We start from the raw sequence: 13,741 nt of genomic DNA on the forward strand, positions 1-13,741 counted from the left end.
GGAAAAATATAACCTCCTGAAAGGAAGAGGCAAATACCTTAACCTCCCCCTCCCCCTACACTCACATACACAATTCCTCCTATGATGAATTTCAGCATCACTCTTAAAACCAATCCAGTTTTTTAATCACACTTTGAGAGCAATTCTAAGCAGGTCTACCCAGAATCCTACCTAAGTCTACTCAGTGGGATTTACTCCCAATGGAAAGACTGCTATTAGAATTTGTACAGCTCAAAAAAATATTACCTTATTAGTTTTGATGAGCTAGTGAAGTAACTATATGCACTTGAGACAGCATTCAACAGTGAAATCCCAAAATGGATATACTTGAAGGACATATGAGAGATAAAAATTCCAAAAGGCCCGTAACAGCCAAGAAATCTGACTCTGCCATTTCATTGTAATTTGGAATAGGGAAAGTATATCAAAACTTTACAAAGAGTTATAAAACTTTGCAAGGGTTAAATGGTTTGGAATGGTGGGGGGAGTGAGGAAATGGAAAAGCCCCATGCATTACATTTTTCAAGGTATTTTTTCCTTATTGATGAAGCTGAATTTTATGCAGGCATACTCAGAATCCCTATTGTATTTGCTCTCCGCTAAGAGTACCTAAATTTATAGTTTTTTACTTTTAAAAAAATCAGACCTGGCACTCTAGAAAACTAGTGTAGAAAGCTTGTTCTTAAACATGTGCTGCGTGACTTCCCAGCTTTGTGTTTTAAAAAAGTCCTATCTATACAAACTCCTTTCTAGAATAGGACCAAAGTAAAAAAAAAAGAAAAGAAATGCAAGGCATTGTCCTTGTTTGTAAAGAATGCTCTCTTCATTGGCTCACTTGCTTCCCCTACACCTCTTCAACCTAGAGATCATTTACACTAGACAATAGCTACAATTTTCTACTTTTAATTCTGTCTGTTTGCTTGTACTACAAGTGTTTTCATGTCCTTTTCATGTTTCCATAGATTCCAAAAAGCTGAAACAGGAAAAGTACTCAAAGTCCTTTGAAACAGACAGGACTGTTATCATCAGAAATTCTGGTATGTTTGGGTTTCCCACCTCTTCATTACAGAATGCCCTTGCTTGAAATTCAAATCATATATTTCCTTGTAGTGCCTTAAATAGTTACATATGCTCAGCTTGTCTTCTTACTACTTTTACATGTACTAGTTTTATCCCACCATGGAAAGTCACTCATGGTAACAAAAAAGCAACACAGGAAGCAGACTTTTGGCAAGAATTTAGAATTTTTTTCATTTAAAGTTGATACAACCCATTTTGAAAGTCCAGGATAAGGCATGCCAGACTTCTAAATACACATCTTGCTGGAACGGCTCCATTAATCAAACTATTGTGAAAACAATTAGTTTTAATCTGCTGGAAGTGGGCATAATTATTTTGTGCTGTAACCTTGAGCCAACACATTACAAATCATGAAACAGGCTAAACAGGAGACATTAAAATTGTGATGCTGGGCTTCTATAGGCCTGTCTTGAATGTATTTGAGTTTCTAAGATATAGCAACATCATGTCAACACAATTCTGCAACAAATGTATGAAGCAGTCTTTCAGAAATGCAGAACTACTCAGGATGAAGCAAACAGGGAAGGCGTCACCATTTTAAAGACAGAGTTTGTAAGTGGAAAATTTTAAGATATTCCTTCCAACACCATGAATCCAGCGTATTAATGAAAGCTGACATTTGTAGTATTAGACTAATTAGGCATGCATGCTTTGAAGTCACTATAGATCAAAAACATAACAAAAACGTTACTGGGATTTGGAAGACATCCAGCTTAAAACTCTACTTCTGCAGGAGATTTTTCCCCTTTGGCATTTGATTTTGATATCTTATTTTTGCCTCTCTTCTATGTGCAGGTACCTTAAAAGCCTTCACCTGGCCAGGGGTGTGAGCATGGATAGGAAATGGAAATATTTGGATGCGGCTGCATAAGACCTGGGCTGAGCATCTGCCCCTTCTTCCCTTTTGCTGGTAGCTTAAAGCCTGAGCTCAACCAGAGATATGAGCCAAAAGGCTTTTAAACTTACGGCCCTTCGAGAACTATGCCAACAGAATCAGCATGAGACATGCTTGGAGCTCATCTGTTTTAAGTTTTTTAATGGTGAGCTGATGGATGGTATATTTTTGTTTAAATTTGTATTGGTTTAATGTATGCAAGCTGTTTCAAGACCCCAGTGTGAGAGAACAGTGGGATAAAAATATCTAAAGCAACATTTTTCAATAGAAAAGCCCATATAATTTCAGAAAATTTAATTTTATTTAATTTTCTATATTTAATATTTATTTTTAATTTTTTTATTTTTTATTTAATATTTAATTTTCTTTATATGGAGGAGCCACCATGTTACTCTACATACTGCAAGGATATTTTCCTGATGTGTGCTCAACCTTTTCAGGTGACAGTCTTGTTTTAGAATTCAATGAATGTGAAAAACGACATAAAACAAAAAATCATATCCACTTAATTAAATTCCATAGTTAGTGCTAAACAACTGCTATAAAAATACATCTAGTGAGTTTTATACAAAGATCAATGTACAGTTAATAGAAGGAAGAGGTTCACTCAGCAGTTGGGACTCTGTTCATACCAAGTGACTCCTTTTCTAGGCACCAAAACATATGCTGAAAATTTAAATACTGTTCTCAGCCGTTTCAACAAAAGAAGCAATAGGCAGGCCCTGATGGGAGAGTCTGTCTTCCTGAGAAAAATTCAGGCAAGGGATGATACCATAGCAGCTGTAATGGGAAGGAGAAAGTCCATCATCATCTTGATCATGACACCAGCCAAATTCCTTATCAATGCCACAAAAGCACTAATCATTTGAGAGGCATTAATTATTTGGCATTTCAAAAAAACCTTCCGTTTGGCACAATGAATCACCAGAGCTAAAACAAAACAAAGAAATAAAATCAGTTGAATGCACTCATCCACACTCCCCTACCACACAGTAATAATTACATGGTATCATTCAAAACTTGTTGCAGTGGTGTCATAGAAAAAGCATCCTGCTTAGTCCACAACCAGTCAAGAAAATTAATCAAAATGATTTCCCTGAACTACTAATACTTTATAATGCATAATACCAGCTTTGGTTTGCTGCTTATGGAAATAACACCCCTGCTCGAAGGTGTATGGTCCAAGCTACACAATGATAAAAAGGAACAGAGATTCTGGGCAAGGGGCAGTTAAATGGGATGGCAACACAGAAAGACCATGATGAAGAAAAAAAAGTAAATTAACAGAAAAAATGGTTAATTATTTTGGATTATAAAGAGCAATAAAGCAGGTGGGAGATGGAACTGGCAATCTTGCATGGAATAAGGAACACATCTGGAAATAATGAGAATCCAGAGAAGCAATACAGCACGTGACACAGAGCTTTAAATAGATATGGAGCCTTAGGCAAATATGGAGAGCAAGACAGAGCAAGCTCAGATGTTTAGGCTTACAGTGGGGCATGGACCCCCAAAATGTGTTCGCTAGGCAAAAAAGGATCTTTTATTCCACCACTGCATTTAGGGTATCTGCCCCAGCCCAAAGCAGGAGATAAGGAGGAGCTCATCTCTGAACTCCTGCCGTCATAGATCCAGAGGAGTTAACCATGTTAGTCTGTAGTAGCAAAATAGTTTGGCACAATGAATCACCTAGGATGCAATTGACGAAGAGAACTGTGGGTCTCGAAAGCTCATGCTACAGTAAAGTTGGTTAAGTCTTAAAGGTGCTACTGAACTCCTGCAGGACACTCAAAGGTACTGGAAGCTCAAATGCAATAATACGGTTGAGCTGCTGTCCTTCACTGATCATGTTAAGCTTCAGATTACCTTCTGTCAAGGGTATATCCTCGCATGGTTGATGAACTTTGAAGGTACACCAAAACAACAACATTTCCAAGTGCTTCCAAAGCTCACATGCATCCCCCCTCAAATTAAGGGCAAACAAATTTCTGGGAGGGATACTAAGGCCAGTCAAAAGTTTGTAGACAACTGCTTTGATATAGACATATTTTAAAATTGGAACAAAAATGGGGACAAGGACAGAAATGGGAAAGTGCCTTAAAAAACACTGAGGAGATCTGAAGAGATCATTTATAGCAGAAATTAATACAGATGTTAGGTTATAGACCTTGGTAACAAGGATTTTTTTATTGTTTTAACATTTGGAGGCAAAGGCTAGGTACATGACAGCCTTCCATTTAGGACATCACATTTCTTTGGAGAACCCAATTAATCTATATTAGGTACAATAGCTCATTAATAATTCTGTGCAGCATGAAAACTTGGAAAGGGGTTAGATTTGACCAGAAAGTAAATAAAAAATAGTTGTGCCAGGGAAAAACTTTACTTGATTAATCTACCAATTAGAACTTGTAGCATTAAAGAACTACCTGATACTGAGAACAATAATAGAGTAATATTTCCATCATGGTCTGTTTCTGCATGTCTGGAGGCACCTGGCAAGCAACACAATGCTAGGCTAGATGCATCACTAGTGTCTCCAACATGTCAATCATGTTCTTACTGTAAGCAAATATGCAGTCTTATTACATGATACAGCAAGAAAGATATGATAATTTAACTCACCAAACCATTACGGCATTTCAAAAACTCTCCTATCCTGCTGCCTGTTTGGAACCTGCAGCAGGAAGCACCAGACTGTCAAGCTGTTGACGACTGCCTGTGTGGACTAGCCATTCACAGAATTTGTTCTCCACCAACATCTGGAATGTCTTCCTCTGATCCCTGAAATTCATCAACACAGTGGCAATGGAACATGTAGAAAACCATTATATACATATTCACATCATTCCAGTCTAGCGGTTAATAGGGAATTTTTCATCAATAGTGAATGCAAGATGAAACAATGAAATTATTTGCTCAGAAATAAGCATACTTCCATGTAATTTTCATTAAATATGGGACAGTTGTTTTAAACCCACAGCATGTCGCAGTCCAAACGCTCAGGGTAGCTTACCATTAGTTTTAGAAGTATTTATGACTACAAGTCAATACAAAGCCAAGTAGCCATCATTCCGAAATGCCTCTAAACAAAAGAAAAAGGCTATACTATACAAAGTAAACCTGACAATTTTCTGTAGGAAAGCCATTCCTAAGGAGTTTTGATAAAGAATCCCAAAAAGGGAGCATGAGTTTATACTCTAAGGAAAACAGAAATACCCTCTCATTCTCAGAAACATCACCAAAAAAGAACCCTCTCCATTCCTTTCCAGGCTGCTTCTACCACCAAGGAACTGCTCAAAGACATGTATTTTTTCAGTTCTAATTCCAACTGTAATCCTCCATAGGCAGAACCAGGGCAGTAGAAATACAAAAGAAACAGGCAAGGTTATAAACATTCTCTGCTTGCAGCTCTTTGAAATCAATTACATCCTCTACTCAAAAATCTCTTTTGGTCACTTAACAAGCCTGCTCCTTTATCAACTGCTGGGTTAAGACTTTGGAGTTTTTAAAAAGAAAAAAATGGAAGTGGAGCAATTGGTGAAGAACAGAACAAAGAAGTCAGGTTTATCTTTTTTGTTTATAATTATGAAGAATGAAGTTTTGGAAACTAGTGCAACTGCCTTTCAATCTAAACTAAACCAGTGTGGTATAGTGGTTGGCGTATCAGACTAGGATCTGGGAGACCCAGGTTCGAATCCCTACTCTGTCATGGAAACTTGCTGGATGACCTTGGGCCATTCACACAATCTCAGCCCGGCCTATCACAAGGTTATTGTGAGGATAAAACAGAGCTGAGGAGAACGATGTAAGCCACTCTGGGTCCCCAATGGGGAGCCAGGTGGGATACAAATGAAGTAAATAAATACTATTCAGCGGGCAGAAAGTAACAGTTAACTCCATATGCAAATTATTTTAAAGATGCCTGAAACAGGGAAATATTGAAATTGGGTAGTCAGAACAAAGAGCAAAAAGTGAAATACTTTTGATGGGATATGTGCAAGGAGAAACCCATAGCACAAGTTTATACTGAGTTTTTAAAAAACAACTGCAGTTGGAACCTGTTGGAAGTGATGCAAACAAACTAATATATAAAGGTAGTTTGTATGTTATATTCTTGAGGCCTTGATATCAAGTTCAGCTGATGAAGGTTCACTGCTGCATCACTATTTGTTGAATTTCCTTTTATCAGGAAGCATTTACACACATGCGCGCGCGCGAGATGTGAATCCTGGCACGAAAATGTCAACCATATCTAAAGGGCATAATTATTTCATAGTACTGCAATGAAAGGTAGCCTCTAACCTTTAATTTTGGCATTAATTCCTGTATATTACTTAACAAATGGAGGACTCAACCAATCCGTACTGAGAATCAGAATTTCTGCTACAGAACAGTAAGATTTAAGTCCCTTTATGATTTCCTCTAAAGGACATTACTTTTCATAGTATTAGCTTCCCCAGCATGCCACTAAATGTCTGTAATTTCCATTGACAAAAATTGTAAGTAGTATGTTGATCCATGGAATATATTCCCTATATGATTCCACTGATTTTGATTCTCCAATATGCAGACAATACAGGGAAAATATAATCCCAACGGAAGGACACAAAGTTTTGCTCCTGGTCAGCTTCAAATACAGAAATTCTGTAATTTGAAAACAGTAAGTGTGGGGTAATTCTTTGAAAGATGTGCTCCTTCACACATGCTACTGTTATACTATTTCAGCTGGCTCCAACTCTCTGAGAAACAGGGTTGCATGTTTTTTAAGAAAAACTTAAAATCATCATTTAAAAAAAAATCAGTATGTATCATGAGGTTGATCTTTCATATAATAAACATTTAATGTGAAAACACCTTAAAAATCACAACATTCTTCCTTCTAATGTGCTAAAGTAGTAGGTTTTGCAATGTTATTTTCAATTTTAGAAAACAGTTCAATCCAACAGCTTGTGGTGTTTAAGCGGTCTTATCATCTACCATTTTGCACAATAAGAATGGAACTATTAAACTTTAGCCAGTTACCATGTATGTCCAACAAAGTCTACTTTTAGCTCCTTCAGACAGACCATGTAAAACATGATAAAAGACCAAAAAAGAAAATAAGATTATTTCCAAGAGTAGTTTGCCAAGCAGCAGCACAATGCAAACAAACTCTCTGTATATTACTTTTGGAAATAAAGTACCCTATATAGGTTTTACAGCATGTTGTTTCATTCGCCAACTAAAAAAATTTTTCTGTATTTTGCAGGTTGGCTCTTAGAAACCATCAACAGGCAAGAATATAATTTAGAAAAGCAAACTAACAAAACCGTTCATGTTGGATGATCAAGACTGGAGACAGACAAGTATAACTCATGCAGCAATACTGAAATGGTAGTGTCTATGAACACAGCTACATAAAATGATACAAGCAGCCAATCTTCTCTCTCCAGTAAAGCTGGTACTTACTTAGTCAGTCCTGCCTCCTTCACAGTCTTCTGCCAGATCTGTATCCTCTGTTCTCGTTCACTCAGTGCCTTCTGGTATGCAAGTGGCAGCCCACTAGGTATTTCTGTTGTGTCACCTTCCATTTCAAATGGAACAACAAAGGGGTAAAACTCTGAGGGTGGGAGAAATCGGAAGACCTTCCAGTCACAGTTATCTTTGCACACCAACATGGGATTATCCCAATAGTTAGGCACTGTAGCCAAGCCAGTCCTGCCCATATGGTCCTCAAGCATTGGATAGTGAGTGTGGAAGGGGGCAAAAGTTATTGCTTGGTTGCCCAGTAGGATAAGTGGTCTAGTTGGAGTGAGAACGTGCAAAGTACAATTGGTGGTAGATGACAGAGACAGAAGGCGGCAGACGGCAATCACTTTGACATTTTCACAGCTATGGAGATGAACAACTGTCTGCACTGGGCCCAGGACAAAGGTGCTGTTCCTACACTTCTCTATGCTCACAGATCTGAAAGAGAAAGAGTAACTGACTTAAGCATGGGGAAATTTAACTGTGCAATAAGTTCAAAGGTGGATCAGAGCAGCTGAACTCACCGCAGGGGAGACAGCAAATAAATGAAGGATTCACAGCAGCGATGAATCTTCACATGACTGTCTTCTAGAGTATCTGAGCTCTTTGCCAGAGTTTGCTTGTAGACTTGGCTCATCACAACTATGCGGTGTCCTGAAGGGACCATATAAGTATAGCAAGCTATCTTGGCTCGCTTAGTTGCTCCTTCAACTAAAAGAAATCAAGTCAAACTTTGTGGGTTTTTAAAAAATACTACTGATTCATCCAATATAAGTGGGGCATCTACATGAATGTCTCACAACAGTCTCAGAACACACAAGCTGATCTTCACTAATTAAAAACTATCCAGAAGTCAGTTCAATTCATCCAAAGTTTTCTTCTCAGATAATAAAATATTAAAAATTAAACAGATGCGATTTTTCTATCAACCTGAGACTTAAACAGCATATACCACTTCATAAAGGGCACCAACACGTTTCTATACTATCCAATAATCTGCATATACACCACATATGCATACACAGGTAAATAGTCCTCTATAGCCATACACCAAAATAAAGTTTCCAAGTCTTACACTGTTACTACATGGCAATGTGAAAGTCTAGGCTATAGTATTTTCCACACACTCAGAAACCTGCCTATTTCACTGCACATGAAATAAGATTGATTTTGTGTGAAAATCTTTCCTCAACTCAGATACAAACATTTATGGCTAACTATTTTATAATCTTCCATTTGTTCCATAGCCTGTCTCTTATGTTAGACAAAACTTTATCATTCCATATCTATGAAATGAGACCAGTACAAGGATTACATTTTGTTACGTACTTAGTGATAACCATGACAAGTTAAACAACTGAAATGCAAGAGTTAAGCTGTCCTGTTAATTTACCATAGCCAACAAGGAATAGATACTGAAGTTCTAGCAACTAGGTAAGATCAGAAGGAGATACCAGTATACAATATATGGTATGAATTCAACCATATTCTATCGGATGAGGCATGGGAGACTCTGGCTCAGCCTTTACCTACAGAACTGGGGACTTGCCAACCCTTACAATAATGCTGTTAATTCAGCTACAAAGTTGAAAATAGATGTTACAGGACCAAAGTGCTCCATAAATAAAAGATACTAATTTTGCTACCCAGACTGGTGGGAAAGCAACTGTGTTAAATACTGTTGATTTGACTGCTAGCACCTGTTCAAAGATGCTGTCTTATAGTGTATGATGTCTCTGAGGTTTTGTAAATAAGAAAACAAGAAAGATGTTGTGTTATGTGTGAAGACTAAAATAACCAAAGATGAAGAATATCTAACTGTACCTTGTTGTGCCCACGCAAGCTTCTTCCCAAATTTGAGGCAGGTTGATGTTCCAAAGGGGTTCCCAGTCAGACAAGCCCTCAGCCAAGACTCTAGCTTGGGGAAACAGAAAGCTTTGGAGATCTTTGAAAAACCACTGCTTGCATGCAATGGCTGCCAAAGTGCAAGCTCATGCAGAGGATGGACAGTCTTGTTTTTGTTCACACACCCTTCAATCAGAAAGCTGAGAGCTCTGACAGCTTCAGAAGTCACCAGGCTACTGTGAGTGGAGTGAGAGGAGGCAGTAAGCTGGTCTGGATCTAGTAAGAGTTCTAGAAGATCCTGGAGGTGGTTCTGGACGAAGGTTTGATGGTAGCTATCATTCCAGTTCTTAGACCAAACAAATAGCATGTAGTCAGACACAAGATGAATTTGCACAGAGCTAAGTAACGGTTCAATTCCATCTATTCTTGCAGGTTTGCACCCAGTATAAAAGGTACCAGAAAGTACTAGTTCATATCATACTTCCTTAAGGACAAAGTCATGACTAGATGGGCATACACTTTCCCTTTACTCAGACTTCATCATCTATCATCCTAAAGTACATTAAAGCTTTGCACTACATATAAAGGTACATAAATGTAGTGAAAGACAAAAGCATTTGGTATCTGAGCTTCAATCAGCCTACAGTGAATATGAAAAAGATGCTTTCATTAAGGGAAAGATCCATGGGGAAAAACACTCCACAAGAGAGAAAATATTTGATCAATGCAAGGTTTTTATTCTACAATCTATTCATCTTAGTAAGATCATTTTAATATGGATTACTTTATATATAAATATACATATTTAATTTACAGTGTTTTGTAGTATCTCCATTAACAGCCTCTTTGTTAGACACTCAACAATTAGTGTTAAAAAGGAATAAGTATTCCTTTCAAGAGAATATTTGGGCAAAGGTTTTGTTGTTCTTTAGAATACAATGCAAACTGGTGTTGACTAGACTGCCAGAATGCACAACATATTTAAGAGTTATAGTCTACATATGCCAAATTCTTGTCTTCAAACGAAAGCTTGGAAGCTGCTTCTAAAGAAAAATAAAATTTCACAAGAAAATACATTCAAAATACCTTAATTTGGCTGGCAGATTCTCCAGTCAGGCTGTAAGACTTGGATTTAAGATTTGGCCACTCTTCTCCAGCAAGAGATGTCCTCAGGGAAACTTTGTTTAGTTGTTGTATATAGAGGAACAGCAGGAACTGCAGTGTGTTCACAGATAACTAAGTGAAAAGACCAAGAGTTTAAAATTTAAAAACTTAACATTATTTTTAAGAATCATATTATGTTGCAGAGATGGGTCACTTTATGTTCAGCAGTAGATCAGTATGGGGGAAATGAGGGGGACAGAGACAAACCATTACTTTTTAAAACTAGAGGCAATTTCAATGGATAAACACTTCTAACCTCATGCTAAATTATGGTCCATGTGTACCTGCAGTGTACCTTGTATCACAAGATAAGGAAATAAACTATGTTTTTTTTTCCTTTTCCACACTGTGTGCATGAAGAGCAAAGACCAATGGCATTACTATGAAAAATGTAACTTGGGTTCCTTTACACTAAAAATTACAAGATGACATCCCATGCCTTGTTTCGGTGCTTCTCTGCTTCTTCCTCAGTTGCACAGCTCGATATCACCTCTGCCCATTCCAGTCGCTCCTCTGCAGTCCGTTCAACAAGACTGTCAAACAGCTCAAAATATAGCCAAGCCAGGTCCTTCTCTAACTGCAGCTTCCCACAGGCAATGTGTCGCCACATAGGCCAGAAAAGATAAGGATAATAGCCCTCGCTGGAACGCATCCGGACATAAGTGGCCATCTTTCGAAGATAATGCATACTAAGCTTGGATGGAGGTGGGATTTGTAAAGCTCCCACTATGAAAGGTTCCATCTTCACCCACAGATTAACTTTAAGTTGATCCATTTTAGCCAACCACAAGAATCTCACATCTATATTTTCTCTAGGAAATGAAAATAAGAAATTTGTCAAGTCAGTTATAAAACAGTGTAAGAAGCAGAAGTACATATATGGGAAGGTCCTTAGAAGCAATGGTCATGCTGGTGGTCACATTCGGCTCCCAGGCCTCCAGCTTCCTTGCACTCACTACTACAGGTTTTGCAAACCAATTCCCACAACATGTTATTCTGTCTCAGTCAACGTAGGATCAGTAAATCAATTTTCATCTGACCAATGATGGAATGTGGATAAATCTAGAATACAGACCAGCCCCTGAGAATTAGGCCATCTGATATTTGCAAGGTGGGGTGAAGAGCATCCTGCCTCTATAGGTAACTGGAGTACAGATTAAATTTCAAGGAACAGAAAGAGAGATAGTGCCACATTTTTCCCCCTGGACAAAGTCTTTGGCTTTTAATAAAGCCATAAAGAAAGGCGGACTACAAAAGACATAAATAAGTGTATTCCAGCAAGGATAATAAGACATAATGAGACTATACCTTTTAAAAACAAATTAACACCCACTCAGAGCGGTTTACAAAGTATGTTATTATTATCCTCACAGCAAATACCCTGTGAGGTGGGTGGTGCTGAGAGAGCTCCTGGAAGCTGTGACTGACCCAAGGTCACCCTGCTAGCTTCAAGGGGAGGAGTGGGGAATCAAACCCGGTTCTTCAGATTAGAGTCCTGCTGCTCTTAACCACTACACCAAACTGGCTCCATATATAGTCTGAAGCATTGCTATACATGCGGTTTTTATTCCAGCATAAGCTTTCACGAACTACAGCCCACTCCATGAGTCTACAAAAGCATAGCCTAGAATGAAAACTACATTACATTGGTCTTTTCAGGTACCACAAGGCCCCTACTTATTGCAACGGAGTAAGAGGGCTGCTCCTCTTTGAATTACCCTATGAGCGTTCTTTCGATAGAAAGCACAAACGTATAGGCAAGAGAAACGGAGACTCTTCACAGCAAGTCCTAGAAGCCCGTTACACCGCACAAGCTTCGGTCTGCCAGGTCTCCGTTTACCACTGCGAGGGAGGGATCAGACGGGGAGGGGAGGGAAACTGCACTCTTAGGCGCCAGCGTGAGGCGTTTGACTCTGTAAGGAAGGCGGAGTTGGACAGACCCACCACGGCGCTCCTATCCGGAACACAGCAGCCCACCGACCCCAGGTCCGTCCGTTCCTCTCCACCAGACCCCGGTCGCTCCTAGTTTCTCCGTTCCCGAGGGGAAGAAGCCAAGCTTAAGGGAGAAGAAAGGATCATTTTCCCCGTTACCTGCGCGCATCAACCGGCGCTTCTCCTGACAGCCAAGCTCTCCCTCCACCCCGCCCCACCGGCGCAAAAAAAAAAATCCAATCAGGCTCCGCCCACAAACCAAAGAGACGGTCGCCTAGACCTACGTTTTGAATACGAAGAGCCGGTCGAATCACCTCTTCTGCCGACTTTTTTGATATCTATGATTTTTCCTGAGGAAATCACCGTCGCGGGCACCGAAGGCAGCGCCCAGTCTGGTGTGGAGGAATCTCTCGGGAGGACTAGGCCCCTGGGCACGATGACGATCCCGTATAATTGGGTAGAGGAGCTTGACCGTTGTCTGAAATCTCGACTTCCCTTCTCTCGCGCATGGGGAAAATGAGACAGTTGAATGGAGCAGTGTTTCCCTATGTGTGGATCCAAAATGAAAACAGGGCGGCGAAGCCTGGGAAAAGTGGGCCCCAGGCTACTGCAGTTCTAACGATTTGTGAATGCTGGTTTTTTTCCCAAGCGGGCTCCCATGCCAAGTAAAATTTGCACTTGAGCGTCACCATACCGAAAAGACTGGGAACCCCTGGAATGGAGAAATTGGGCTGATTGGGCAGCAGCCTTCCTATCGCTGCCTGCTGTAAGATGCAGCTGCACAAATCGGGATCCCTGCTGTAGCCAAAAACACAGATCTACTTATTCATTCCTCGAGTACCACAGTCTTTCACTTCCACTGCAGAGCTGTAGATTAGCTCCAGGATGGCATCTGAAGAAGAGTGCTTTGATTTTAGAAACCCCTTGAAAAATCTTGTTGGTTTTAGGTGCCCCTTGTTGGTTTTACGTGCCTTCTGTTGTACTGTACACCGACAGGGCTACCCACCTGAAACTAGCTCCAGGATGGTTTCTGCTGCTAGATGCTCAGTTTACAGATGCCATTGAAAAGGGTCATTAACTTGAATGGACTCAGCATCCCGTCATGCAATTATTTATTCAGATACACAAACCACTGCGTTTGATGGAAATTACCCCCATTCAGTCTACAAAGAATTGCTGCCTTTGTCACTATTACTTCAATGCAAGTATCGCAGCTTATCGAATCCGCGGGTCTTCCACTCAATCGTCGCATAACAAGACGTGTAAATTTGTCAGTCATCTTCATACAGGGCTCTGGCTGTTCCATGAGACTGT

General features: G+C 39.6%; 1 protein-coding gene across 1 annotated transcript; it reads right to left on the reverse strand.

Moving 5' to 3' along the window:
- Positions 1–1,242: 1,242 nt before the first annotated feature.
- Positions 1,243–12,795, reverse strand: TBCCD1 (TBCC domain containing 1). The gene is made up of 8 exons (XM_054982663.1): positions 12,712–12,795; positions 10,935–11,307; positions 10,418–10,567; positions 9,311–9,677; positions 8,011–8,197; positions 7,427–7,924; positions 4,601–4,759; positions 1,243–2,905 (listed from the first exon to the last, which is right to left on the reverse strand). Exons 2-7 carry the CDS (start codon positions 11,268–11,270, stop codon positions 4,630–4,632), a joined length of 1,668 nt encoding a protein of 555 aa, XP_054838638.1. The 5' UTR covers positions 11,271–11,307; positions 12,712–12,795; the 3' UTR covers positions 1,243–2,905; positions 4,601–4,629.
- Positions 12,796–13,741: the final 946 nt, after the last annotated feature.

The sequence above is a fragment of the Eublepharis macularius genome, chromosome 6 (genome assembly GCF_028583425.1).
Source record: "Eublepharis macularius isolate TG4126 chromosome 6, MPM_Emac_v1.0, whole genome shotgun sequence".
Lineage (NCBI taxonomy): Eukaryota > Metazoa > Chordata > Lepidosauria > Squamata > Eublepharidae > Eublepharis > Eublepharis macularius.

What these genes read in the sequence shown, in the direction of transcription:
- TBCCD1 (XM_054982663.1), bottom strand. Translation starts at nt 11,270, where the DNA reads ATGGATCAACTTAAAGTTAATCTGTGGGTGAAGATGGAACCTTTCATA. An exon ending in CAGAGAAGCACCGAAACAAG is followed by an intron (nt 10,568 to 10,934) that starts GCATGGGATGTC and finishes CTTTTCACTTAG; the next exon opens with TTATCTGTGAACACACTGCA. An exon ending in AATCTGCCAGCCAAATTAAG is followed by an intron (nt 9,678 to 10,417) that starts GTATTTTGAATG and finishes GTTTGGTCTAAG; the next exon opens with AACTGGAATGATAGCTACCA.